Source organism: Hippocampus comes, unplaced genomic scaffold (assembly GCF_001891065.2).
Source record: "Hippocampus comes isolate QL1 unplaced genomic scaffold, H_comes_QL1_v1.1 scaffold80, whole genome shotgun sequence".
Taxonomy (NCBI): domain Eukaryota; kingdom Metazoa; phylum Chordata; class Actinopteri; order Syngnathiformes; family Syngnathidae; genus Hippocampus; species Hippocampus comes.
This window is the reverse complement of record NW_017806164.1, coordinates 1,741,286-1,766,636: the sequence shown is the minus strand read 5'-3', so window position 1 is coordinate 1,766,636 and position 25,351 is coordinate 1,741,286. Positions and strand designations below refer to the sequence as shown.

Sequence of the window (25,351 nt, the reverse complement as noted above, 5' to 3'; positions counted from 1 at the left end):
TATATATATATATATAATGTTGATAATAAGAATAAAAATCTATATGCAACAGACGTGCGCGCCCTCGTTAATTTTCTCTGAATCGATCTAACTTGCTAGCTAAACCAGCTAACCCATCCGCCTGACTCAAACGGGTCCGAGATTATTGGCTAAAAAAAAAGTCACGACGTCATTGCCAAACAGGTGAAGTTGGCCTGTCTAATTGATGTTTGAAATGTGTATTAGTTAGAGATGCGCAGAAAACAAACTGGGAATTGTTAACTCTAGACTAGACTAGTCAAACAGTGAGAAAAATAAACTTTGAGGTGAGCGTATCGAAGTCATTGTCGGTACGTACCCAATGGATTATTAGCAATATGAGCAATAGCAACAACTCCAAAAATGGACTTGTCAAATTGCTCATCTTTGCAGCATTTCGCAGGATTTCTACGGGCGGAGTACGTCAAATGATGGTAAGCAAATCAAAATACGTCTTTGCTTCTGAATGACAAGATGTTATTGCTTTGCTCTGAGTGACTACGTTTTAATGAAATATACAGTATAACATGTTTGCCATTGGCAAACATTTACCTGGGAAAATAATTTGTTTACCAGTATGTCAAGTACTGTACAGTTCTATTTCTACTGTAGTTTGTGTAACTTGATATTTTAAAGATATCTTCCGGACGAAAATGTTCCTAAATTTATGCGCTTCAACATGCCTCTGCATCAAAGATCAGGTGGGTGGGGGTGCTGAGGATGGAGGTTACCCAACCCTGATTTCAAAAGCCTAATTTGAAACCCTTTGTTTGTGGGGCGGATGGGAGTTTTACAAAGTGGATGCCCTAACTCCCAATTTGCTTCCACATGCCCATAAATAAACAGTTGGGGTTGTTGTGCTGTGGTTGCGCCTGCTCAGGTCGGTGCTTGGGGCTGCTGTACCACCCAAATGGTCCCACCTTCTGCACACCACTGATGTTAAGTGTATTAAAACAAGCAGTGCATTGGTTATATTGATTTTGTTTTTTTGTTTTGTTTTTGTTTGGTGGGAGTGTGTAGCTCAATACTAAGGTGACTGAGAATGAATGCAATTAAAACAATTGCAAATGTGGTTAAAAATGGCAAGAAGTGTTTCGTAATTTTGTTTATACTTCTCAGTCACCAGAGATGACTTGTGTGTTGAAGATTTTACTATTTGATGAGGATCTAATTACATGACAGTTAGTGGATTTTATTGTGTGTCACTTACATCATCTTTCAGTTTGTAGTCCTTCTCTGTGCTGCGGTATGACACCACATGGATCAAAGTGTAGACCCTGTAATCAAATGAAACTCAGGTAGATCAGTGCTTGCATACCACTTAACCTAAGGCCCTTAAAAAAATATGTAAGTAATACAACATTTGTGGTGTTGCGAAGGCACCGTGTGTGTTTGTGTGTACCTGTGATACAACATGGCGATGAACTGGACAAGGAGAAGGATCGCAAAAGACAACAGAAACATCAAGCTGAGAGGCTCCACCTGTTACAACATAAAAAATGTTATACACGATATGGGACAATTCACAATGGCATCACACATTGTGCGAGGTGGTTCAAGTTTTTGTCATCGTTTCAATCGTGTGTGCACCAACCTTGAGGACCTCTCCAGATTCTGTTCCGTTTGAATAGAATTTAGGGATCTTGATGCTGATGACGTCATTTCCAATGGCTTGCAGGAAAAAGGTGGCAACCACCCACAGCACATTGACGATAAAATAGAGGAATACTGCCTACGGGTTGTTGTGGAAAAAACACAAGTATTTGTCTGTGGCTTTTGGCATCCTTATTTCGCCAACTTATTGACTTGAAGTCAAGCCCTTTGAAAAGCAGACGTCGGGAATTATTTGAAACAGAATTCCAATGGAACCTTAATCAGTTAACAAAAACAAATCTATCTATCTACAAATAATCCATTATAGGCTGAAATTATAGTCTTTTAAAACCTTTAGCAATTGTACAGGCCAATAATTTAATGTTCTGGAAAAGAAAGAAGTTGACCCCTAATTTGCATATTGTTACATTGTTTGCCTACATGTGTTACTGGAGCATTTGCATTCAAATATCCATAGCTTAAGCGCTTACGACTGCAACAGTGATGCGAGTTTGATTTGTTTCGCATCATGTGTTAGCATTAAGCGAGCAGTTATGGTTTACCTACACAATGTGTTTGATATTTAACTTTCAACTGAGAATGGCAATAAATAGCTAGAAGCAGTTTTTTGGCCTCTTTTTTTGGAAGAATTCTTCTCTATGTGCTACTTGTGACATTCCCTGCTACCATTTAGCACTTGTAACTGAAATCTTTTGCTGGCGACGTAAGACAAAATAATCATCCGAGCAATGTTCGTATTTCGAAAAACGCTCGTATCTCGAAAAATTTGAAGTACCACGTAGAATTACCGGTAGACAATTAAAAAAAAAAAAAGTTTGATTCAACAATGTGCAGAGAAGTTTACTGACCTTGTTGCGCAGCGACTTTAGCTCTCTGGTGACCTCCTCTAGATGTGCTTTAGTGTCAACAATGGGCTTCAAGTAGCGCTCGATCAACTTGTTCCAGAAGTCATTCTCATCCTACACCCACACACATTCAGCAGATATGTGCTTAACTTGCTCATCATTCATTTAAGTTTTTTTTAAATTTTTTTTTTTTACTGTGCTAGTTGTCAGCAGCTTCCTCTCTCAGGCCTAATCTTACCTCTTCTAGTTTCTGCACCTGAGGGGCAGTCAGGGTTTTCTCGATGGCTCTCTCGACTCTTTTCTCTAATCTTTTCATGCGACTGGTTTTCAGGGTGCGCCGAGCCTTTCTCGCGTGCGCACACACACACACACACACACACACACACACACACACACACACACACACACAAAATCAGTCCACTGGATTATACAGTATTTCCTTCCGAGTTAAGAGATTATTATAAATGCTCCTTCCATGTATTTTTTTAACAAACATAAGCAACAAATTACTCTGTATTACAACAATCAATATCAGATTTGTTATCCATTAATATTTGGATCTTTATAGGTTAATCTTACACGAACATAGAGGCAAATTAGCCATGAGTGTTGTTGTTCTGTCTGTCATTATTTTTACCTGCTCCGTCAATTCCTGTTGTAGTTCCTCCAGTTGGCTTTCTGTCAGAACATCTTCAGGTCCAACTCCGTATAGTTGTCCACTGAGTGTGTCTGTTAACATTAATATCAACTCCTCACACACGTCCTCTTGATTCTTTTTGCGGAGGGAGTACCTGGTTTCAAGAAAAGAACAAGAACATTTGTCTGTAGATTCACAGTCTTTACAACACATGAATGGCATGATGTGACCAAGAATTTCAGATTGTTTTTCTTGTAATCCTATTCCATACCGTATTTGTTCTTTCAAGTTCCTCTTTAAATTGGCAAAAGTCAACTTCTTTAAGAACTCTTCTTTCACTGGACTCACCCATTCTAAAAAGACCCATTCACAAAAACACAGTTCTTGATTTTATTTTTATCCTCATCATGCCAACATGTACCGTTTTTGTCTCAGTTTCTCGAGCATCTCACCGCTAATAGGAATGTCTTCCTTGTCCTGGTTATCGCCGTAATCATCATCATCATCTTCGTCATCATCATCTTCAGATGAACTTGTTGATAGACTCACTTTTTTCACGCTATCATCACTACATGAACAGACACATGAACATGGGTGACTCTTTGGAAGTTGTAACCTTCAGTGCATTTATTTGCATACTAACAACAGAACAAATATAATTGACTGTTAGAGCTCAATTGGTTTGGCTAATATCTATCTATCTATCAATCTATCTATGGCCATTTTGTTTGGCTCCATTTGTGTAAATGGGAACCCTTTCCTAAGGGGATTAGTGATAACCCAAGTTATGAACTCTGAACACATTTTTACTGTGACAGTGACTTTTACCATCTCTTAACACTTGCACGGCAATAAAAACCTCGTAAACTTCAATAGTTTCATGAATCACAATTTCTTCCCCTGAAAATAACTAATTATATGGGATGAATCACACACATTTGAGCATGAATTGTGTTGGGTTCCCTTCCTCAGGGTCACTGTAATTAACAAAGAGGTGAATTAAAAAGAAAAAAAAAAGTTACGTGTTTCTGGAAATGTTGTCAAAGCGTTTCATCTCTCTCCTCTCTCGATCGGTCGGTGGTTTCTGTTCTCCTTGCTGTGATATTTTGGTGGTGTCAGGAGTAGCTTGTGGCTCCAGGTTTGAAGCGGCGTGTTGATTCGTTTCCTGGGCTGTGATTGGAAGGGGAGGGGCTTGCTGAGCGGCCTGTCCTTTGATTTGTTGAATCATCAGGTTCTCCGTTTCCTGAGTTATCTGTTGATTCAAACCGGAGGTGCGATCAATTCACTCATCCAGAAACACACATTCAAAGGGTGTACAGCATGTTGGTCGAGGTTCATGTCACCTGCAACTTCATGTCCCAGCAGCAGAGTCTGCAGTTTCGGTCACAAAGCACGTTGTGATTCTTCTTTATCTCTGTTCCTCCCCTAACAGATTAAACAAACGGAATGATCATGTTGACTGCCAATAGCAAACATCTTCATGCTCTCAGTACACCAAATATTTTAATTTAAACCATTTTAGAACATGTGTTTAATAAATAACTATTTCTTCATTGTAAAAAAAAAAAAAAGTCTACGGATCAGTCATGCAATAAGTACTGAATCTTCTAATGTTGATAATCGGTGCATTACTTATTGGATTCTCTTGTGCCCCAGGTTACAATGTGCATGTTAACCAATGAGTAGATGGTAAGTAGAAGGTAACCACTGGGAATGCAGATGAAATACATCAGGCCATAGAAGATCATTGCTGTAGGAGAAAAAATACCATCACAATGCACGCCGTGACACCATCGATCAGGAATGCGCGAACGCTGGGGATAATGTAATCTTGGCATACCAAACTCCTCGGGGTGGAGGATAGCAGTCACCAAGTACATGATTGTCATAGAAACCAGGAACACACCAGTCGGGGTCAGGAACGTACCCTGAATCACCATATCGCCTGAGGGCACATTGGAGCATCACAAAATGCATCTCGAGAGAATCACAGAGAAGAGTTGCAAACGTCAACGTAAAGTCACAAAGATCCACGTATATGCTCACCGATGATGGAAAACAAGGAAGCCGTCATGAGGAAGGCATACAGGACGCTCATAATGGCAGCGATTGTTATCTGGTTGTTTGGTTTGGCGATGAAACAAATGATGAGGTAGAACACAGGAGGGATGCTTGCGATGATGATGGAAAGTGTGCCGGCGATTTTAAAGACAAACTGGAAAGCACCTACAGGAAACGACATCACGGAATACATAATAGTTTAGTTTTATGCAAATTGCTGGTTGAAAAAAAAAGCCACGTGGACGAGTTCAACCTACCTGCCACCATAAGCGTCACAGAGGCTGGTCCAAGAATAGAGGAACCAACCGTGAACATCTGGTAGAAAATATACAGGTTGGATATGGAGGAGTTTCTCTTCACCGTCTCTGCGCCACTGTAATCATAAAACCGAAAGACTTCATTTTTATGACTGCGTTACATGACATCATTCTGCGAACTACAGTAATGGGAAAGTCTCACAGGGTGACGTTTGAGTTCACTGTTTTAAAAATCATTTCATCGCTTACTGACCTGTGCAGGAGGTCCAACGTGTTAGCCAGTGTGGACGGTCCCCACCGTCTCCTCTGGTTATAAAACTCTTTAAACTCTTGTGGTGAGTTGGTGTAGGCATCGGATGCAGCATTGTATTCCACACGCCACCCTTGCTGCAGTAGCAAAGTACACAACCAACGATCCTCCCCTGGAATATTTAAACAGACCAACAAAAGAAAAAAAAAGGAAGAATATTGCAAACAGCTGACATCAAGGAAAGAGTGATGGAAAAGTCTTGACCTTGGTCATATTGTACGTATTCCGCAGCTCTAGTGGCAGTCGTCGTGTATCTCTTCAGCACGTTGTCATCCATTAAGGCCGATGCTCGAAACAGACTGAAACATCCTGGACTGCACAGCACAGATCCAAACACGTGTTCTGCTGTCTTCTGCAGCCAGTGACCCACTGCATACTCAAACTTCTGGTACCACACCATGGGACCTGAAGGTTGCGGAGACTCAATTTACAAACATATCATTTCTTGCCATGTCCTCATGTTGATCATAAACTAATGACAGCAATTCATCTGAATTCCCTCTGGGCCGGTCTGCAATATACGCTACAAGACATTTTTGCTTACCCATTCCAGTTGGATGGATTCGTCCACAGGCTGCGCCAACATTGTCATACATCCTCAGCCTGTCAGTCAAAATGTCAAGTGTCATCAATCGGAATGTTAATTACCCTTAAAATTTTGTCCTGTTGAATAAAATCCATGACGGCCAGAGCGTTGAACACAAAGTCAAAATTATTTGTATATTATTTTCCTGCGGTGTCATTCAGTTTATGCGGAAAATACGAGTGTGTTCGGCAAGGCCGCGATAGAATACGTTTGTCTAATTCTGACCTGTCCACAAGCAGAATTACAGCTTTAGGCTGGAAGTCGGTGTCCCCGTCCAGAGCAAGGATGTAGACGTTGTCATCTGAGATTAATCTTCTTTTGTTGTCATTGTCATACTGAGGCATGATGAATATCTCACCATCCATTGAGATGAGAGATTCTCTGCATACAAATTGACGCTACAAAAACAAACAGAATTTTTAGGGAGACTGTATATCACACTCTTGTATAAATTTAGGTAAGTATAAGAGCCTTACTTTGGTCTGAGGGTTTTTGGAAAGGTAGCCCTTCCAGCCAAGTAGGTAATACATGTACATAATCTAAAAGAGAACAATGTTTGTTACACAATGTCATTTTCGAAAATGTGAATCTTTTTTTTTTTTTTTTTTTTTTTTTTAATTTAACCACATGTCCAAGTAAAAACAGTGTCCTGTGTAGCTGAACATTTCATGTATAGGTCACCTGCTTAGTTGAACGAGACGCTTTATGTGTCTTAATTGCCTGCTGGCTATTTTCTTCCTGTTCTGTCCCAAACAACGCCGCCCCCGCTGATTTTTGATGGAGTGATAGACCCAAATTGTCGAAGTACATACCTGTGACCATCTTTTCTTGTTCCTGATGAGAGTTTTATCTTTAAGGTGAATGTAGAGCATGTTGCCTTCTGGCATAACAAAGACGAGTCTGCCACCATATGGAGTTTCCACGATGGATACGTCATCGGGCTCTTTGTTGGTAAAAACCCTGGACGAAAAGTCATAATAATAATAATAATTTTAATGAGAGATATGTTTAATGGGGACGAGCGTTTCACAGGTGTTGTTCCACTATGGGGGAAATGAACAATTATTCATCAATAGTCAATCAATGAATTCCACACAGACAAATAATTTAATTGATAAATCAATTATGGTGCCAATCCCAAATTCTTACATTGAAGGAGAGATCTCACCTGTAAACCTCGATGACAACTTGAGTCAAATCGTTAACGTATGAATTCACCAGCCGCTTGCCCGTGTCCTTTTCAGTCATAAACCCGTCATCCACGTAAATGTGACACTCAAAATCAAAGCAGTCCTTATGTTCCTCTTTTGGATCACCTCGGTAACGGTCCAACCTGAACGCAAAAACAAAAAAACAAATCGCTACCGCTGCACATGACTGAACATTGATTATTTCACTGCTCGGTCGGGTCACGTGTGGCCGCGATTCAAACCTGAACATGGAGGTCAGAATCTTGAGCATTTCATCGTAGGTTTCATGCCACATGGTGGCACAGAGATAGATCACACAGTTCTGGATGTCGTCTTGGCTGTAGCAAAGACAGGAGAGCTCAGTGTTTCAGATCAAATCATTATTCCACGTATATCACAATTGTGTGACAAAATCTGTATAAGTATAAAAATAAGTATTTATTTTTCATCCGACTAATGTAGCTGTTGAAAGCAACAAAAAAAAAGTAGACCGGCACTCTGTAGATAAGAGCATGCCCAAGGTTGGATAAATCAATATGAAGTTTGAGATTTGGCCCAATTGTGGAAAAAGGTGGCTTTGGATTTCATAGTCTTCCCTGGTCAGCAGTTTATTTTATGTTCTCAGAAAACAGTCTGAAAATGTATCGCATAGTTTTATTTTATGGCAGTTGGCGACGTTAAGGTGCATTGCTGCCGCCAACCATGTTGGCGCCTGGACCAGCGCAACTATCGAGACATGGCATTTCTCCAACTGAGGTCATCAGCTCTCAGCTTCCATCTCGAGTAGTTGCTGTAACCGTGCGCATTTTTGGCAATATACAATTACATTTTCGACAGTTTTTCTTCTCCTGACGCGAATTACATAGCTGTGTTGGGTGTTAAGTAGATAAAGCGTGTTCATGAGTTTGTCACGCTGGAGCACAACCTCCTCCACCTTTTTATATAGAATTTGACCATTCCAAATCACAGTCGGAAATTTATCATCCAAATTTTGTTGTTGCGACTCTCACTTGCATGATTTGTTTGGCATGGTTTCTGTACAGAATGTCTTTTTTTGAGTTGAAATTGGCAGTGGTTCAGAATAAAAATGAACATTTGTTTTTCAGGACCCATGCCGTTCTATTATGACATCATCACAACATTCATTCATACTTTTGTAGGAAAACCATTGATCCTTCACACTTGAGCCAAGCATATGATTAACCTATTACAGGCTCCAGACGCAAAGGGCAACACCACAACATGACATATTTGCATGGACTGTGCTTGTTCGTACAATAAAATTAATAAAATATTTGAAGGACAGTCACTACAAATGTCAATGGATATTTCGTTGAGTCGTTTATAGGTAATCAATCCTGCTAGCAAACCAACTAACGGGTTAAAAAAAAATCCTCTCACCCTTGCGTTTTCACATTTGGGCTAAATAATACTCAGTGCATTGTTTGTGAATATTTCCTTGAAACGCCTTCTCACCTTTCTTGGTTTCGAGCCCGAGAGACCTTCATCTTGGTGTTGAGTAACATAGATAAGTCGATGAAAGCGGATTCGTAGAGCCGCCTAACGAACAGCTGAGAGGTTCTCTCTATGCGCTGCACCTACAGTAGGAGGTAGTAAATAAATTTAGCCATGCCATTAAATGTACCGTGTGTGTGTGTGTGTGTGTGTGTGTGTGTGTGTGTGTGTGTGTGTGTGTGTGTGTGCGTGTGTGTGTGTGCGTGTGTGTGCGCGCGCGCGCAAGCGGGTTTGTGTATCTTTTTTTTCAGTTCGGATTTATTTGTTCCTTTCATGCATGCAATAACAGTGTGTGTACAGCAAAGTTATAATAAAAACAAATTAAATAAATCATTAATGAAAAAAATTAAAAGCGAGTGTTTTTTTTTTAAAAATGAAGACTAACAGGACCTGCATTTTACATTTAGAAAACTAATTAAAACTATAGTTTTTTATTTCTTACATGAAGTTTCAGAGTTTGTATTGAAGTCGTTTGGCAGTTGTAGTTTATTACATAACACCCATTGGGATCATGTATTTTGATTTTATTTATTTCATCTCACACTCAACAAATACTTCATACGTACTTCATATACGAACCCCCCCACCCCCACCAATACGACACCTAATAAAATTGAAACTAAAACGAAGCATTCTCCCCATCAAAAAACAAACAAAAAAACACTAATAAAAACGAACAAACCTGCTTCAACAAGCTGATAAACACTGAATTTAAAAATCCAATGTCAAAAAGACATAAAAACGCCCTGAATGAAAAATCCAAATCTATTGTAACCATGGTGTAAAGTAGGTGCGTACCTTTATCTTCCATACGTAGTAAGTGCATGTCACCAGTGCTGACCACATGCATACTCCCTCAAGAGCCAACATGGAAAAAGGCCATTGCAAGTAATAGCTGTCAATCAAATGATCACCTTGTTAAATGTATTGCATGGGAGGGAGCAGATGCTTCATGTTATACTTTACTGTAATTCCCACATAGATATGTAACTTAATGTAGAGTTGTCAAACATCGCAATATACAGTTAAAGGACAGGTTACCTGTTAAGTGAGGTCCGGCAGATGCTCCTCGTGAGTTCTAGGAAGACCACAGGGGTTGTGTTCTTGTCGCTCAAGAAGGACAAGCTTTCACAAAACTCTGCAACGGAAAACCACACGATAAGTTTTCGTAAGACGACGAGTTTTCACATAACTCACCTGTGATGCTCCCGTGGTTTGCTCCATCCAATTTTTCTGCTTGGGTGATGAAAAGTATAAGTCCCAGTAGAAGCACTGAAGGTCCTGTGCAACATAAGGGCAAGGCGAAACTCATCCTGACAGCATGAATCTTGCAGGCTACCACCCCAAACCAGTGGCACGCTGCTGAGCAGAAGGCCTTTGGTAAGAGAGAATGGGGGCTTGTTAGTGCCGGCGATGTCAATACCACATGAAGAGGAAAATTTGATTAATCAACGTGGACAACAATTTCAAAGGCTTTAGTGAGCTTGCTTTTGACCTCCACCTACCTGTAAGAAGAACAGCACCAATCCAATTTGTAACAATTCCCATTCGTCACCCTTTAAATTGAAGTCTGGCCAGATGACGGACTCTTCAAGAAGCACGTGGTAGAACAGGTATACAGCTCCTAGGATTGGAAGTCATTTATAATCTTACTTACAAGGCTGAATGAAAATGCACACGTGTCCGTAATTTTCACTCACATACACACACGTAGTCAAACAAGTTCAGTGTGTCTTCAACAGCCCTCTCATTTATTTCTCATTGGTAATCTAATACATGGATGTGTCCAACCTAAAGGGCGAGGGCTGTTGAAGACGTATCCGGATGTGTTAAATGTTGTTAGCGCATTTTCGCGAGTGAGTGTTGTTCCCGACAGTGAGTGCAGACAATTACCGATGACAATTATCCTCAAAAGACTGCTGATGACAAACACAAAGTCTCTGAAACCATCCAGTTCTGTCAAAGTATCCTATAGGGAGGTACAAAAAAACAGTCTCAGTATACAGCGCTTTGTAGTTGAAGCGGGATTAATCGAGAATCCCAAATGTACGGATTGACGATCAAGCACATAGGACATTTGAAAACACAAAAAATAGTCAACCTTACACATTTTATTCTGTACTGATTGTAAAACATTTTTCACCCCCCACAATATCTACAGTACATACAGAAATATGCCCCTTTTGTGGGTACTATGATGAAAAAGGGTCCGACACACATAAACCTGTCCAAAAATGCTCGTTTCTGTGATAAGCAGTTAACGAAGGTGATTGTAGATGGAACTCTGAAAAGACGAATGAGAATGAAATGATTCCACCCAAGAGTGACAGAATAGAAACTTTGACATTACCTGAATACGATTAGTCGCTTGCATTGGATTCTCCCACCAGCAAAAAGAGATAAGAAGTGAGGCGAAAATTCCAACTCCCACATAGACAAAGCAGTCGGCACTCTGTCTGTCCACAAAGGACGATACGCGGACATAGTAGTCGGTTCCTAGCAGGCAGTATCCTGTTTGGGGAAACATGAATGAATGTAAGGCGATGTGTTTTTGGCTTCACTCGCACAGAATTGACATCAGGAGAACAAGAGAACAGCATCTGTATCAAAATATGTTTGACAATTACCAGCACAGGTTAGAACGAGGGAGCAGATTGGGAATAGAATTTTCCAAGTTTCTGTCTGTAGTCGAAAGACGATCTGAAGTAATGCGGGCACAATACAGACACCTCCACTGATGAACAGATTTGTCAGAACATCAAACTGAGGCATCACCACAAGTACCAAGATTGAGGTGCCAAGCGACACCAGGCATTCTATGGCGCAAATCTGCAAAAGAAGCAGCACACCATTCCACTTTGTTCATTAGTCACTTCATTGGTCAGAAAACATCAGCGATCCATTTTGTACCAACGCATAAAGTCTGAATCAGGTCAATAAATGCCACCCACAAATGACATGGTCCTCAGGTTGGGCTGTACGAAGCTTTTGAAGGCACACCTCCACAGGGATTTTATGAACACCAGGAAGTTTGGGCAAACCAGGCAGAACACCAACATCAGCATGTAGAACTGTTTTTCCTTTGGACTGCGCATGGATTTTGGACTGGACAATGTTGACAGCACCAAAAGAGAGCCCTGATTGGTCAGATCAAAACAAATTCAACCTGATAGTTTCTTTTCTTCCATAGATGGCAATGCGTCTGAGAGATCTTAAACAAAGTAGATTGAGGGTAATTTCAATCTCAGTGGCATTTTTGAGTCCTACCTTTGCAACAATGGCACTGGCCAACACAGCCAAACCCACAATAACAGCCACCAGATACTGGGCCAATTGGAAGCACCTTCTCTTCTGTTCCTTCTCCGCACCTATTGGGTTGAGTTGGAATGGATCCCATCTTTCCCTGAGTCACACACACCCATGCACACACGGGCCATTGTTAGATTGTAGCATTGATAATGCAATCACCGTGACTGGCTGATTATTATTGCACAATGACCCGTAGTAAAATAAGGGAATTATATCATAGCCAGCGTCCGTCCTTGCAGGAGAAACCCCTTTGTTTTATTGTGACAATTCACATATGTAAAAGAAACGTAAAGAAAGCAGTAGATTTTCAAGCATCTCAAATGCAAGTGGTTGTTGTGATGTTAAATTTCAAGATTTGTTGTACTTGTCTTTTAAATGTACGCGACATATGCGGAGGTTTTTTTCTCAGGCACAAACCATGCTCCCCTTTAAGAAGAATGGTTTGGAGTCTGTTGTCTTTTTTTTTTACCCCCCTCTCCTCTTCCTTTATTGTTTTATTTTCACATCAAAGATATCGGGGCGCGTACTCCCTCCCGCTCTGTCTCCCCCTGTTGATAATTGTTTTGTTTATACTGTGTTGTACTGTATATTCCATCAATTTTACCAAGAAAAGTAGTCAATAGTCGGTCAGGATGGTGCTTGAAGCAGGTTGATGGCTCAAGATGGTTGAGGTGAAACTTCCTTGTTGCAAAACATGTGACAATCTACTTGTGGGGCGACTACATGGACTGTATATATTTTGCGTCCATGTGTAAACGTTTGACCCTGTGTGTATTCGACAAATCTAAAATAGCAAAACTTTAATGTTAAAGATTTTCAAAATTCCTTTTTGGTTGGTTGTATTAGTTTGAAGAAAACGTTTATTTTTCCCCACCTATGTCTTTATGATGTGTTTTATTCCGTTTCCTCATTCTTTTGGACATTATGACACGATAATACTTTATTGATTCTTGGGGGGAAATTACAAGGATAAGTTTGTTTACTTTATTTTATTATGGTTTTACCTTGCATTTTATGCAGTTTACAATGCACTATTGCCTAATATTTGGATTTTTATGGCACAAATTGCATTTATTCCCAGGCTCATTTTCCTTGTTTCTCAATGTGCATTTAAACACGAGCATATGATTAAGTCAGCTCTGATTTAGGCTCGGTAATTAATAAGGATCCTATTCAGCACTGTACTACAGCACTCTAATTATTGATATGATTTAAAAAGTGGAATAAGTCAATTACCGATACTTTAATCTATCTCTTGCAAATTGTTGCATTGTATTAAATAAAGCTGCGTGACAGAAGTTATTTCTCTCTGGAAGTAGTCTGCTCTCCACATCTAGATATTTTTGCCCAACAGTGCCAAATTTGTTCAGTGTAACAAAAAGCCTTCCGGAGACCACTGGGTCACAAGAATCAAATCCCTCGAGAAGAAAAAAAAAAACGATTTTGTTCTTATGTTTAAGAAAAAAAAATCCGCAAGACCAAGTTGGTATAATTCGGAAACTGTCAAATGAAGCACACCACCATTTTATAAAATATATTGCTGTGGATTCAATGTACCAATCTGCACAATAAAACTGGCACCAAATTGAAATTAGACTCCATATAATATCTTACTTGTGTCGTTCCTGTATGATCTTTAATCGGGTTTTCATTTCTTCCATCTTTCTTGTCTAGTTTTGCCTCTTACGGGGCAGGAAGAAGACCACGTTATTCTGTCACAAAAGAGAAAGTTACCAGATCTGTTAAAACCTTGAGAATAGTTTTTATCTTGCAACACGAATACAATTAGTCAAATTTAAGTACACATTTTACCTTCTGTTGTGCTTTCTTTTCGTTGTCGTGTCGCTTTCTGTAATTTCCTCCAGTCACTCCTGTGCCATGTCAACGATCAAAAACCAAATCAGTAAGTGATAAGGTAATCTGAAAGAGCAAAGTTGTGTCCACAAAAAAAATAAAAATGGAACCCGCCCAAAGTCTGACCCCTCTGGAGACAAAAGTTGTCTTTCACTTTTTATTCACTCCTTTGTCGTCACCGGTTTAAGAAAGAAAGAGAAAAAATAGCTTTGTAACTCGCACCGGAATGCACCTGTGCAAGTGCTGCGGTCCACGACGTGTGCATGTGTCCTTTGACAGATACTGTTAGATAACCATGTGAGGGATACTGTAAAAGCTTCTACTGTAACCACCCAGCCCGACTTGACTGCGCATGACTAATAAACAAAATCTCAGTAATCTCTCCTGTTTTTATGGAAGAGGCCATAAAAAGGTCCAAGGATCATATTTATGGACACGCACATACACACGCCCTTTCCATGACTCTTGAGAGCTTTTAATTAACTGAGCCAACACCTTGGTTGGGGCTCTCAACCAGAGATAATCATGAGCAATGACAAGTAATTGTCTATGTCATACATCACAAACACGCACTGGCTCCTTCCTGTAATTCCAAATATTAACAACACATTCTTGGTTTATTATTTTGTTCGTGCTGAAGCCAGATGGATCTTGACATTTTATTTATCATAGTAGACTTTTTTGTCAAAGGAGGCAAAGCAGTAAGGCTGAGATGCTTAAATGCAGCGTTACAAACAAATTTGTTATCCATGAAAAGAATTTGAGGGGGCGGGGGTGGTAAACATGGTGGAGTACTTGGCCAAAATGATGGAAATAGCTCTAGTGAACACTTTCTTCTAGAAGAGGTGGGAACATAGGGTGACCTACAACAGTGGAGGTCGGCGCCCGCAGGTGGATTACGTATTGTGCAGGCGATGTAATCACAAGGAAGTTACTGACTGTAACGTGATGGGTGGTCGGGGAGAGTGCTCTGAGAAGTTGATGAATGAGGAAAATGAGAGCGCGAGAAGAGTAGTAGAAGAGGCAATTGTAGTGGGCCAGGAAGTAGCAGTGATAAGTAAGGGGGAAGGTGGGTTGCAACTAGTGGTTCCTATAAGAACAAATTTGTTGATTAATCGGTTGATTAATTTTTTTGGATTAACCTATAGTTAGGTTGATTGTTTTTAGTTATCATACATTTGCATATTATAAATGATGAACATGCCAACAGTAAGGCCGGAGCCGGAATCGAACGCTGCACCTCTGTACTGTGTGGCGGACGTGCTAACCAATCAACCTCTGTGCCACCGAATTTGTTTCCGATGGGAGCAAAATGTAGGTTGAGGGGTTATGATCCACCTTTTCAAGTTCCACGCCATCTGAAACTCTTTTCATAAATGTGAATGTGTCTCAACAGTTTGGTTTTATCTTTATCTACCAATGTGTCCATAAAGCAAATGTCACACCATAACCCAGTTGCACTATGGGAACTATTTCCCTGATGTCACGTAATAGCACTATCTAAACCTAATGTTATTCTGTCACATTAATCTCAAAATGCTTGTTTGCCGCAGCGTTCAGGCGTTGTATAAATATAACACATAAAACACTGTATATATTTGAATGAATATCACGTATCATTCAAGCTCTGCATCCTTTGGCTTTGTATCAAAATAATTTCTCCCAAGGGAAAAACATTTCTTAGTGCCGACCTTGTAGGTCAGGTCTTGTATGTGGTTGTTTCCACTGGGTGTCAGTACAGAGCTGTGGCTGTGACTCGCGGTAAAACAGAAATTGTCACAGTCAAGTGTGATGGAGTAATACCGCAGCTTGCTGAATTTGTTAATTTGAATTTCACTTTGGTGTTTCTTATCGGGTAATGTCAATTTAGCACAGTCCAACTCCTATGTGATCCAATGTATGAAGGCATGGACGCACCCATTAATGCTGCTGTGCACGTCTGTCGTTGGGTACTGAAAAGAATGTCTCTGTCAGGTTTGGACCCTCATTAGGATGTGCTGCCAGCGCATAATCAGCTGGCCATATGGTCAGGATGGAGGGACCCAACCACCTCCCCCAGCCCCTCACACACACACCTGCAGTTTGACAGCAGTCCTACAATAATTACATGTAACGACGACAGAGCAAGTTTTTACCTTGAATGGGTCGTAGAAAAGTAGTTTCAAATCCAGTCAAAATACTACGAGTCATTAATGGATGTAGTCATGCACTCGAAAAATATGCGTGTGACCTCAGTTGGGCACTTTAAATTTCGCAGTCTTATGAGTTTGACAGTCCCGCTCCCATGCCCGTGAGATGTTCACATCAAAATGGTAATGTCACCGAGGGCATTGTTATAATGCAGCTGATGCCTCTCAGATTGACAAAAAGGTCGGGGACAAGGCTATGGTTTGAGCTGACTGAATTGATTCAGGTGTAGTGGTACATTCTCCTGACTTGTGTGCGGGCAGCATGAGATCGGTTCCCACCCAGTGACGGTGTGAATGGTTGTTTGTCTTTCTCTATGTGCCTTGCGACTGACTGGTGACCTGTTCAGGGTGTAGTATGCCTTCCGCCCAAAGTCAGCTAAGATGGGCTCCAGCATCTCCCCGCAACCCTGTTCAGGATAAGCGGTGATGAAAATGGATGGATGAATTGTTCAGTGTCAAGCTATAATTAGCAGCCATATGGACTGTACGTTAAGAACCATTGCTTGCGGTTTACTCTCAGGCAATTTTTCTTTAGTTGACAAGCGAGTAGGCACGTGAATGAAATTTTAAACTTCTAATTTGGAATGTTTTTTTTTTAATCCCCCAAAGACTCCAACTGAACACCAAATAAGTGCTTACTGCAGAACACATTCTCTGCTCCAGCTGATTTATAACCGGAAGCTTTATTTCAGCCATAGGCTAATGGTTTCAGACAGCAAAAGAAAAAGCAAAAGAACTGAAATGTTGTAAATATTACAGTACAGATTGAAATATGCATACATGCCATAGTGCCTAACTTGTATTTTTGTCTTTCCCATCCATCTCTAATCGACACATCATACATGATGCACTCGTGGATGCTAAGGGATTGAGTGTGCAATCTTAAGTGTCACTTTATACAGTCTTCTCCAGCTACTAATTATAAAGAGCTCTCGTGACCATTGCCAAGCGCCCACTATAGAACCCAGAGTAAAGTGCTCTTCATGTTACAGATGTGGCTGGTTCAAATTTGAATAAATCTCGCTCATCACCTGTCGGTGGAACGATTGTTTGCGGGTTTGTAGTGATTGAGAGGGCATACAGTATGGCTTTATTTCAACTGAATGACCTGCGGCGCACTCTCCATCACTGATTGATGAAATGTTAGGGGCTGGACACTAATTAATTGTCAAGTCCTGTAAGAATTTTATTTACTGGAGGGAAGCGAGGTGATCTTCCTCACAGTACTGAGTTCTTGGGCTTTGAATTTTGGCTCGGGTCTTTCTGTGTGGTATTTGCGTGTTCGCCCCATGCTTTGTGCGTTTTTTTTTTCCTCCCACAATCCACAATAGGCACATTAGGTTGCTAAAAGACTTCAAATTGTCTATGAAATGTGAATTTTAATTATTTTTTGCATCTCCCTGTTTCATATGTCTGTATGTGCCCGGTAATTGACTAGTGAAATGTTCAGCGTATACACTGCCGCTCGCTCCAAGTTAGCTTGGATAAGCTCCATCTCACCTTAATATAAATATAAACACACATAGAAATGGAATGGATGGATATATATGACACAATGTAAAAACCTTGTGCTTTCACATTTAGTTGTTTTATGTCCGCCGTTGTGCAGTTTGGTAAATGTTTTTGATAAACGGTGAACCCCTCCTATTCACAGGCTAAAAGCACATCCTTAGTGCGAATATTACAAGTCTCCAAGGGTTCAGCAAATGCAGTATGTTTATTATGGCAATCAGATATGAGCATAACAAACGAGCATTGTTTCGTTTCAATCTGTCCCCGCAAAATCTATCAAGTCCCTTGGTGACTTCTGCCACTTTTTTTCTTCACCATGTCGTGGAATCACATTTGAATATTTTGCAGACCGTAATGGCACCAGCTTCACGCTTTTGCCTCGTCTCCCGTTAACTCATTTCTTTTTCCTCTTTGTCTGCCTTTGAGTGTGTAGATTTTGTTTGCAGCCTTCATTGATATCAGATGAGGTAAATGAAGTCGCTGTAGCAGCACAATAGGGGTTTCCAGTTTTGTCACGCTTTTATTTTGCTCGCGCAATGCCGTGCCATTAGTCAGATATCACAGAGGCAGATCACAATCGGCAGTCGTGTCTGTTCTTGTTTGAATTCAGCGAAACCCCAGTGTGAAAGAAATAAGAACTTGGTGGATCCAACTGCTTTCCAAAAAGAAGCCAAAAGTACTTGGAAGCTTCTTATCAGGAACTCAGATGCAGATTTGTGTTTCCTTTTCACTCTCGGACAGTGTGATGCTAATCTTTTCTTTTTGGTCTCCTAAATTGCCTTCATGCTCATTTTTCACAGTCGTTCCACCTCGATAATAACATTGTTTTTGGGACGATCTCTCTCTGAATTTCTGTTTTGATGCCAGAGTTAAGCAGAATAATCTGCGTAGAAGTATCTTATCTTTACATAGCTGACGTTATGTTTGCCTTTGTCCTTCTTTTTCTCCTTCACATAGCGCCTGCATCCTAAATCTCAATTCTCGATCAGTTACTTATGACACTCACCCACGATATGCAAGTGTCGTAAAACGTGATCCTATCGATTGAGACCTTGACAGTCCAGGAAACAGACTACAAATGGATGTGAAAGTAAAAGGCGGAAACATTTAAAGGATGATGAAGTGAACAAAAAGAAAAGATTGGTGTTAAGAAATGGTCAAGAATACAAGTGATACTAAACTATATACTTAGTAGCCAAGGTGTCGGAGAAACAAAAAGGAAAAGAGGGAGTCCCACAAAATATCTTCAAGTTAACCTGGGAAAAAGGGTTACAATGAAAATGCGTAATCAAATGGAAATGCCTCTCTTGTTCACTCAGGCTGAAAGTTGAATTAGAGTTGACATGCTTCTGGCTTCACATTGCCATGCTTTGCATGTGCATGCGTCTTTGTTTCGGCAACTATATCTGACTCTAATAATAACCGTATGTTCTTGTTATTCTTTTTCAACTTCACTGAAGCAGGCCCAAATCTCGTACGTTTGTTTGCCTTCAGATTTAAGTACGAAATAGAAACATACAGCACAACGGATGATAACTGTGCTTTTAATAAGCAAATGTGTCTCCAGTGTTTGTGACCAGACTGACAATTTTTATCATTGTATTGCCACACTAGTACATTTCGCTCTAATTATTATCTTCAGATGGGGGGAAATTCTAAATTTGAAGTGTGTGTGTGTGTGTGTGTGTGTGTGTGTGTGTGTGTGTGTGTGTGTGTGTGTGTGTGTGTGTATCGAGTCCTTACAAAGTGTCCTTTTACAAAATCCTACATCTGGCTTCTTACAGTAGTGTATTGTAATGCGGAGACACATGCTAGGTGAGTTTTGCACTCGGCATTAATTGTTGGAGCACTTCTCTGGATCCCGCGATTCATTTTGAACATTGGCACTCACTTGATATGGCAGTTGCATTTGCAAATGATCTCATCCGTCATTATGTTCCTCCCAGAAAGGTTCAATGAGGTGTCGGAGAATGATCTATTGAGTATGGCACAGGTCCACAATACAAAGCTGGCAGTCCTGCCGGACATAGCTGAGGGTGTAGTTGTTTGCCCATGCGCGGTGTTAAAACCTGACTTATCCAGGTGATGGACTGTATCTTTAGCATAGCTGCATGTGAAATGTCGGGCCATGCTTTGAAATCATCTTGACTAATAAATCTGATTGAGCAAAGTAATAATTTAATTACCCAGCTTTGTTTTGGCCGTCATCTATTTGGAATTTCCGAAAAGACATGGATGGAGCAAATCCTTGAAAATTGGTAGATGAGACAACCGCTTGTGGGGTTGTCGGACAACTCATTTGGTTTGATATTTTCAATATTAAACAAAATCCCTCTTGAAGATTTCGAGCCTGTGTGTCATTGGTTCAAGCCTGGGGTTAGCCAACTCCGGAAACTGAAGAATTAAATCCTCAATTCAACTCTTCTTGATTTATATAGCGCTTTCACAACAGCTGCAGCTCTAACAAAGCGCTTTTTACAACACTTAACATAAAACATTAGCAATATTACAACAGAGCACAATTTACAGTTGAGGTAAAACCTTATAAGTGAGTTGCTTAGTTTTGCTTGTTGCTTTGCTCTTTCGCTTTGATTGATAGAATCTCACACACACACAAATAAATAGAAAAGCTCATCGATTTCCATTTCACTCTGCGACTTCACTTGTGGATTCAACTTCTTTCAATACAAGACAAATGTAACACGGCAATGTACAAAGAAATTTGGTTCCCCTCCCCAAACAGCATTTGCATTTTATTTTGAAATGCTGGAATGAGGATGGCCACGTGTTGACAGCCCTCCTGGTTTGAGAAGGAGACTTTGGTCAAGGTCATTTATATTTTTGGTAGGCAGTGTCAAGGTGCAATGTGCAGTCGACTGTGGGGATCACAGAGGGTTTTGTGTCTGTGTGATACATGCTTGATGCGTTGATATTTCTTGGCTCAGGCATCCTGCTCAACTCACTCGCAGTCAGAAAATAAGTGGAGATTCGAAAATGAACGAGGTCATTCATGTGTCAAGGTGTGGCATAGCCATGTATGAAAGCATATCTCACTTGGGATGAAGAGGAAGAGTCCCCATTTTACTTGGAATCATCTTATCCCTGGAGAATTAATGTTTAACCTTGAACACCCGGGTGAATGAATCATGCATGCGTGTGTACAAGTTGTTTAGTTTACGTCTTTGTGGGGTGTGATAGTAGGCCCTTTTGCAATAACTTAAGAAATAAATAAAGCAAAAGGCCACAGCTGTGCTTCAAAGTTGTATGCAATTTAGGCAGGTGACGCGCTTCCTGTCTTTCCTCTTGCAATAGAATACCTCAACTCAAGCCTTTCATCACAGACAAACTGACTTGATTTTTCACAACTGACATGATCTTAATTTGTCATTGCTTATGACCAAACGAATAATTTTGAAAGAGAGTAAGATGATCATTTTTGGTTATAGCAAGGGTGGGCGGTGCATTTGGTACCTAAAGCGACAACTGGCAAATTTCCCCGCTGTGGGATCAATGAAGTGTTGTTGTGCATCTTGTTCGTCCTCATCATCTTCTTCTTTTACCTGACTTAATTCACCTCTTCACAACACTATTGCGTCGCAATTACAGAAACCATCAATTCTACACAAAAATATATTGTAAAGGTCTGCAAATGTGTGACGTCCATCATCTGGAGCAGTTCAGACTGAATATTTAAGAACATGTCACGAAATAACAGGACTTGAATACAATACATCTTACTCACCATCAATTGGATGACCCGTCTACCTTTCTGAGCCATCATTAATTGTATTCCCCACACTGTCAGTCAGGTAATAACTGTTCAGTGAACTGCTAAAGTGGAAAGTGGAGCATAACTTGATTTCATCTCTCCGGATCAAACCAACAAATCAATTGAATGAAATGTCAGAGTCCCAGCTACTTTTATCAGCAATTCTAGTTTGTGTGCATCCGTGTGTCATGTCTGTCTTTGTTTTTCTGTCGTGCTCTGTTTCTTTATTATGTTAGTAGCAAGTAAGTTAAAGCTTGGGTGAAGGTGACCTGAGATACCACAACAAGCTAATTAGCTGCTAACTTAATTAGCCTGTGTAACAATGTAGCTAAGAAAACGATAGCAATAAAAGACAGTCACTTCCTCTCCATACCTCCTGTCTCCTATTTATTAATGAAAAATGCGTGCGTCTACCCTTTATAATCAGAGTCTTCTGGGCACAGACTGAAGCTTGACCTCCTGAAAGTCAATTTATCTTCTTATTTCTCTCTCTGCCTTGTCCCTCAGTTTTTACTCTTTTGAATCTTGTCCTCAGACTCCCCTAATTTTAGCTTTTTTTCTGCTGTTTGACAGCACCTTCCTCTGGTCATGTTGACTCGGCCGCGGCGCTGCCCTTCTTCCGTACGTTTAGCTGACTTTATGCCAGCTATTGATGACTGCAATCCTGATTCTTCAAGAATTGTTATAGAAGACAAGGCAACTTGAGTATAGAACCAGTCCGTCCAAACAAGGGCTCACAAACATGGTATGCACGGGCACCAGGTAGTCCCCAAGGTGCTCATGCGTAGCTCATGTATAAGTAGGTCACCAGCAATGGGATACTGTGATTTTCCTCAGGTTGTAGAAATTGATTTGAACAAATGTAACCACTTGCTGCACATATATATATTTTTTTCAAATAGTGTCATACAGATATTTATGTTTCTTACCTTGTTAAATCATTGTTGATAATTAGTGTGAAAAATCATTAACATAGGTGTCTTTACATAGATGAATATAATTAATCATTAATATTCACTGAAATAAAGATAAAATGTTCTAATTTCCATAAGCTTGGTGACCGCTCTTCTAAACATTATGCTCAGTAACTTGCATACAAATGATATTCTGTCTCGAGCTTGTTTTCAGGTCGGCTGACTCACTCTGGAAAGCGCGGTGTTACTCGTGTGGTCTACGGGGGGGAATTAGGAGCGGTTGACTGAGATCAGATGAACGTCTGGCATGTCAGAAATTTGGTTGGGTTCAAAAATGATCAAACGCATTGGAAATACGGTTAGGTCCAGATTTCCAAAGTCTGTCCTGAGCTTACTAAAATCATGTTAGCAACACTCTGGGAAGACTTGTCAGTGCCTCTTTCTTTGAGTTTCTAGCACATACATGATTTATGTCATTTTTACCGATGGAATGATACAGTTTGAAATATGTACGTAGACCTTCTGGACCCAAGTGGAACAGGATTGTTTCAAATGTAAAGTGTGACTGAAGTGGCCTAAATTGCTTCATTTCTTTCACCCCTTTTGATGCCGACTTAAAATTATATAACAATAATTGCAGTTAAAAGTCTTTAGTTAAAAAAAATTAGGAAGGAGAAACATTGAAACTTGAAAAGCCATTCATCTTTGTTCTATGTGGTTCCAAAAAGATTCCAAGGTCATCAAAGCATTGCAAACGGTGTACCTTGAGATCACCTGCCTACTTTTGACCTGTGGGCCTTGATCAGGCTTACTTTTGTGAAAACAAGCCTTTATGTTAAACATCTGCTGTCAACATTATTTTCCTCCACAAGATGACTTTTACTTGGTTCATTAAAGCAACGTATCAGGAATTCGCCACGGTCTTCATCTGTTTTGAGTTGTCACATTTTCATTGGTTCCATGGTTGTCCTTGGCAGCGACAATACTGCATATAAATAAAGAGTTTGCGACATTGATGTTGTTAAATGTGTCTTTTGAATATTGGATTATAGTCTGAAACATAACTGAAGCACATTGAGATAGCTGTAATCTGTTGCTTTATGGTGAATAAGGATTGCTATTGATTTCATGATCAAAAAAGCGATGCAAAGGTGGGAGAAACTGTTTCAACTTCAGTTCTTGTAGCGGCTTCATTATGCCTTCCAAGTAAATGTCGCCCTGCTTTATTTGTTGACTACTTGCAAAAGTCAACATAATTAAAGATCATCTGAAATGCTTTCAGTTGTTCCCCATTATGAAAATCAATATCCAATACAACTGCCTTTTGCTATTAGTCTATACAGTGACTTTTTACTCACTGACCTGCCATTTCATAGATGAGTATAAATTGCTTTCTGATAAACAGAACAAGATCAGATAAGAACATGATTGCAGTGCGCTCCTGAGGAGCTTAAGGAGGTTACTTAGCCACCTCATTTTGAACTCTATGATGGTTTATCGACCTATGTTAGACTACACATTAAAATTTGATAAAAGACTGTTTTCACCTCCATTGGAACCCAGGACGTTTCATTCCAGAGGATGGCAGGAACAAAGGGGTGCAGTGATTATATTGACTATGCAAGAGCAACGTTTTATTTGTATGACAGAAATATGACAAACCCACATAAGCCCTAGGTGTGATTGTGTGTGTGAATGGTTCTGCCCTCTGTAAATCCCATCCTGCTGATTTGGGACCCTTGGCTCCTTTTACAACTAAATACAATAGTCTCGAACTTGGGTCTTAAACTGGACAGTGATTTTAAATTGGACCGGCAATTTGAAGTTGTGAAATCCAGCTTCTTCCATCTCAAGCAGCTGGCTATAGTAAAGCCTCTCCTTTCTCAACTGTGGTTTGAAACAATAATTCATGCTGTCATCAATTCTAAAGCACTTTATTTTGGAGTCAGACGATCCTCCATCAAGTGTGTCCAGTTGATCCAAAATGCTGCTGCAACTGGTATTCATAAGAGGGAGCACAGAACTCCAACTCTGGCAACCCTTCACTGGCCCCCTGTACTTTTTAGAATTATTTTTAAAGATTCGATTATTTTTTTTCACCTTTAAATAGCCTCACTCCAGATGACCTCTCTGAGCTCCTCCACGCCTCCGAACCTTCCCGTTGCCTCAGGTCTGTGGACCCGACACTGTTAGAGGTACCGAGGACTAAACAAGTACTTCGAGGGGATTGAGCCTTTTCCGTTGCTGGGCCCTCTCTTTGGAATAACCTCCCGCTAAATGTTATGCAAGCGCCCTCACTGCCCATGCATAAAACTCGTCTTAAAACCAAGTGTGAGATTGATTCTAGGATGCATAGGACTGGGACACATCATCAATGATGTGCATGAGATCATCGGGGCTTCGGGTCTTCCAACATCATACCCTCTCCCTCAGGTGATCCAGCCAGGGTTGATCAGACCCCGGCTTATATCTCAGAAGCATTGGCCCACAGATTGCTTCTCCTTATCTTGAGCCATCTAGAGGCTTTCACTGCTGCCTGGGTGACCATGATGGCCTTCCTTTTCTCTGCACCTGTGATGCAGAGTAGAGTGAACACCTTGCACAGTGAGCGGCTGGAACTGTCAGTTCTATCAACACTCACTTAGTTTTAGAGTTTTAATAATCCTTTTCGTAAAACACTCACTGAGAGCGCACACAAATCCCATTTCAATCAGCATAATTTTCTCAATTTTGCCATCGCTGCTTCTCACTTGTAAAGACATTGTGTCACA

The 25,351-nt window shown here is 40.4% G+C and overlaps 1 protein-coding gene across 1 annotated transcript in view; it reads right to left on the bottom strand.

Annotated features, from left to right (window-relative positions):
• chs1 (chitin synthase 1) overlaps window positions 1–14,526 on the bottom strand; it is a 15,935-nt gene extending 1,409 nt beyond the window's left edge. Inside the window, exons 1-34 of the mRNA XM_019895810.1 lie at window positions 14,155–14,526; window positions 13,957–14,054; window positions 12,301–12,436; window positions 11,985–12,170; window positions 11,661–11,862; window positions 11,384–11,544; window positions 10,927–11,002; window positions 10,539–10,657; window positions 10,231–10,408; window positions 10,075–10,171; window positions 9,832–9,928; window positions 8,995–9,116; window positions 7,761–7,856; window positions 7,497–7,661; window positions 7,141–7,288; window positions 6,805–6,867; window positions 6,554–6,726; window positions 6,287–6,345; window positions 5,947–6,147; window positions 5,686–5,854; window positions 5,433–5,548; window positions 5,161–5,340; window positions 4,955–5,059; window positions 4,747–4,864; window positions 4,458–4,539; window positions 4,137–4,366; window positions 3,567–3,730; window positions 3,386–3,467; window positions 3,115–3,268; window positions 2,716–2,820; window positions 2,481–2,591; window positions 1,613–1,750; window positions 1,421–1,500; window positions 1,229–1,295 (exon numbers count right to left, since the gene is read on the bottom strand). Of these exons, the coding sequence (XP_019751369.1) occupies window positions 1,229–1,295; window positions 1,421–1,500; window positions 1,613–1,750; window positions 2,481–2,591; window positions 2,716–2,820; window positions 3,115–3,268; window positions 3,386–3,467; window positions 3,567–3,730; window positions 4,137–4,366; window positions 4,458–4,539; window positions 4,747–4,864; window positions 4,955–5,059; window positions 5,161–5,340; window positions 5,433–5,548; window positions 5,686–5,854; window positions 5,947–6,147; window positions 6,287–6,345; window positions 6,554–6,726; window positions 6,805–6,867; window positions 7,141–7,288; window positions 7,497–7,661; window positions 7,761–7,856; window positions 8,995–9,116; window positions 9,832–9,928; window positions 10,075–10,171; window positions 10,231–10,408; window positions 10,539–10,657; window positions 10,927–11,002; window positions 11,384–11,544; window positions 11,661–11,862; window positions 11,985–12,170; window positions 12,301–12,436; window positions 13,957–14,003 (4,227 nt within the window). The 5' untranslated portion in view covers window positions 14,004–14,054; window positions 14,155–14,526. The remainder of the gene's footprint in view (window positions 1–1,228; window positions 1,296–1,420; window positions 1,501–1,612; window positions 1,751–2,480; window positions 2,592–2,715; window positions 2,821–3,114; window positions 3,269–3,385; window positions 3,468–3,566; window positions 3,731–4,136; window positions 4,367–4,457; window positions 4,540–4,746; window positions 4,865–4,954; window positions 5,060–5,160; window positions 5,341–5,432; window positions 5,549–5,685; window positions 5,855–5,946; window positions 6,148–6,286; window positions 6,346–6,553; window positions 6,727–6,804; window positions 6,868–7,140; window positions 7,289–7,496; window positions 7,662–7,760; window positions 7,857–8,994; window positions 9,117–9,831; window positions 9,929–10,074; window positions 10,172–10,230; window positions 10,409–10,538; window positions 10,658–10,926; window positions 11,003–11,383; window positions 11,545–11,660; window positions 11,863–11,984; window positions 12,171–12,300; window positions 12,437–13,956; window positions 14,055–14,154) is intronic.
• Between the last annotated feature and the right edge of the window lie 10,825 nt (window positions 14,527–25,351).